A 3,671-nucleotide genomic window follows, 5' to 3' on the forward strand; every position below is an offset into this window, starting at 1 on the left:
GAAAGGCAATGAATGGTGTGCATTGGCCACAAGGAATGTGGAAAATATTTTTCAAGTATTGCAGCATTCAGGTCTGGATTTAGGCATGCGCAAGGCGTGCTTAAACACAGGGCCTCGGAGCCAAGGGGGGGGGGGGGGGTGGTTATTGAGCCAAAATAGTTAAAGACAGATATTTTTGCTATCAACGGAATCCAATAAATCACTTGTTACTTTTAAAAGCGCAGTTTCGGTAAAATGTTGAGCTTTATAGGCAGGTTGGTAAATTTCCTCAAAACCATTTTTTTTTTCATGTGAGGCAAAACTTGACTTAAAACAATCTTCTCCATAATTTTTTAGACAAATTGCAAATTCGAAACTGGTCGATAGTTTTTTTATATTCATTTTCATCAAGCCCGGGTTTTTTTCCAATAAAGGTTTTACAATAGCTTGTTTGAAAGTATTTGGTACAGTGCCTGTGGCAAGTGACATATTCACTATTTTAGTAATGTGAGGTAGGACAATATCAATGCAGGTTTTGAGTACATGAGCAGGCATGGGGTCTAGGTCACATGTAATTCTTCTTCATAATACGGAATCGAACCCGCGTCTTCTGTATACAATGTAAAACGCCTTGCCAATCAATACGCCACAGACATGCTCAAGTGATCGAACCTGAATAGGATTTTAAGTTTAATTGAAAGTTTAACTGTAGACACCATTGTGTTTGTTACTAGACATCTTCCTCAGCTAACGGAAGTGGATCCTCCTTTGTTTGGTTTCAGTGATTCCACTGTCAAGAGGCAGGGCCGGTTACTTTTGGCTAGTACTCCAAAATGAAATGAAGTTGTAATCTTCGAATGAAAGACTTACAACCTACTCAGGTTTTATCCTGAAAGATTCAAACTATTGATAAGTATGCCCCAGTATTACTCTTGTCGCTTTAATACTTTGAGTAGAGTTTGACTGTAAGTGCAACGTATCAAGCTCTGGGGTAACTTTTTGTTCACTTTTCGTGTGTCATTCTCTTTTCACATTGCGTTGTTATTATATTTTTACATTGTGCTATTCCAAACTGGGTGATTGGTAAGTGCAGTGGTGGATATTGAAAAAGATGTACATTGCCTTGCGCTGTCTGTGATTGTAAACTATGATAACAATGCGAAGATATTCAATTCTTTTCTTGATGTTGTCTCAAAACTGCGACATTTTAGGAGTGTAAGAAGATTATAGGGTAGTGAGGTTTCAGATGGTGATTTTAGAGTTTCTTTAGAAAATTGGCTTTTTGTGTACAATAGGCGTATCAGCAACCTGTAAGAATATTTTTTTCAAATTATGAGATATTTTCCTTATTACTACGTTCCAAGTGCTTCAGAGTGAGTGATTCTGTAGGAAACGTCAGTGTTTTAGCGAGTCATATATTGAAACCTGGGATAGTTCGTTTATTATAAACGATATAAAACAACCCCCTTACAGGATGCAGCCACCTATACTGAGTTAAGTTTGTAAAACGCGAAAATATGTACTTTTATAAATAACAAAATCACGCTTGCACTATAATAATATAAGGGGTTTTCATACCTAAAGTGTAAAACTTTTTCCTGAACGCAGACTTAAAGAACATTTGATTACCTGAATAACGTACAAGAGCCCACAGTCAGTGTTCCCTGAAAGGCACTAGATAGAAAACGGAAAGTTCACAATTATTTATATATTTACAAGATACAGACCCGGGCCGTTCTACGAACTGTGATATAATGATAGGAAATCCCAAGATAAAATATTTGTACCTGATTCATTACTGTAAGACCTCTGTGTAGACAACATTGTTGGCATATATAATGCGCCATCTGTATCGTCACTTTCCGCCTTCACTTTCAAATAGGTTTCGATAGATCTAAAAACATCCGGGTCGTCGGCATGTTAAACATGGATTTCATAGCGAATCCAACGTAGGTCAATCAAAAACAAAACTTCCGGTCCCATTATGGCGGAAATGCAGGTTTCGACGGCAAAGTGATAATTTTTTCAGAAACTCATTTAATTACATAGCGCTTATCAAACTTCTAAAATAGTCCCACGCGGAACAATTAGCTAACGTTTGTGTAATGTGTATTTTTCCAAAACGATTGGTATTGTCACAAAAAAGCCTTTGTGAGCAGAACATAAATTTGGCCCCACGGTTTAATATAGTATGATGACAACAATAACAACAACAGCAACAACAACAACAACAACAACAACAACAACAAAAACATCGACCAGTAATTGAAAAAGCAAATAAATAGAGCAGCAATGTTGATAACAACAGAAATTACCGTCGTCTACAACAAAGAAAGCTTGCAGAGAATTACATTTACCTCTTTCTCCTCTTTTCTTCGTTCAGGCCAAGACCATTGACGTATACAGACAACTTCAACTATGGGACTGATGTCCTTGATAAACCGTCGGGCTCCGTTGTTAAGCATTGTGAGCATTTCCTTTGTTGCGCTGGTCCTCATCTACAACTACAACGCCAATAAAGACAACATTCTCTCGGCCTCACCCTGCACCACACAGAACAGGCAACACACGAGAAACACTGCTCAACTAATTTCGGAAAACCCATTCCTCAACGCGAGAGTTCCCTCTGAGAAACCAGGAAGCGCCAGTATTTCCTTATCGACATCGTCAAGAAAGACATATGCCCACATAATACAAGAAACTCCGCCTAACGCAGGACCTGAACAGGGGTTTGATCTGGAGTACTTAGATCAAGAAGTCCAGAAAGCGATGGAGACCAAAAAGGCTGCAATACGTTTTTTAAGCTCTCCTATCATAAACCAACATAACTTGATGTATTTGGTCGGACGCGAGCAGAAATGTACGAACATGACTCCCGAAGTTATCATAACGGTTCCGTCTGCGTGGAGCAATTTTGAAAAAAGGCAAAAGGTGAGAGATGGCACGCAAGGAAAATACGTCAGAGCACATTCTCAGAACGCGCTTTTGCTCTTCTTTGTAGGACTTCCTCCAGCGGGCATTGGAAAGAATAAAACACAAAAGTGGGCCAAACTTCAGGAGGAGAGTGAGAAATACGCTGATGTGGTCATTGCATATTTTGAGGACAAGTATAGAAATATTTTGTTTAAGCATTTGTCCATGCTTCAATGGGTGATCAACTTTTGCCCCAAGGCCAAATTTGTGCTCAGAACCGATGATGACGTGGGCGTTATGATAGACTCTATGTTGGTTTCCCTGAGGCGACATAGCGATGAGTGGCAAAATTTCATTCTTGGAAAGCAACGAGTAGGCGATGCTCCGTCTCGGAGAGAGGATCAACCTCGTTATTATCTCTCCAAAGAAGAGTATGAACCCGATATATTCCCGCCCTTCGTGCTGGGAGGAACAATAGGCTACCCCGTGTCCACTGTCAAGCTGCTGTACGAGGCAGCCAGAAGGACGAAGAGCGTGTGGTTAGATGATGTTTTCATTACTGGGATCTGCGCCACCGCAATGGGTATTCCCACGTTTAACGAGAGGAGCTTTCAATTCGCACACTAACCCAGGAGTCACGTCAACCTCCGAGTGTTCTGATCATTAATATATTACTTTCTTTTCATGTAGGAGCCCGCGTGAGTACGTGTGTGTGGCGCGCGCGCGCGCGCGTGTGTGTGTATGTGTGTTTGTGTGTGTGTGTGTGTGTGTGTGTGTGT

At 40.5% G+C, this 3,671-nt stretch overlaps 1 protein-coding gene across 1 annotated transcript; it reads left to right on the plus strand.

Annotated features, from left to right (window-relative positions):
- Positions 1-359: 359 nt before the first annotated feature.
- LOC101846187 (beta-1,3-galactosyltransferase 1) lies at positions 360-3,592 on the plus strand. Its single transcript, XM_035973049.1, has one exon. It carries the CDS (start codon positions 2,398-2,400, stop codon positions 3,517-3,519), a length of 1,122 nt encoding a protein of 373 aa, XP_035828942.1. The 5' UTR covers positions 360-2,397; the 3' UTR covers positions 3,520-3,592.
- The last annotated feature ends 79 nt before the right edge of the window (positions 3,593-3,671 follow it).

The sequence above is a fragment of the Aplysia californica genome, unplaced genomic scaffold, assembly GCF_000002075.1.
Source record: "Aplysia californica isolate F4 #8 unplaced genomic scaffold, AplCal3.0 scaffold00026, whole genome shotgun sequence".
NCBI classification, from domain to species: domain Eukaryota; kingdom Metazoa; phylum Mollusca; class Gastropoda; order Aplysiida; family Aplysiidae; genus Aplysia; species Aplysia californica.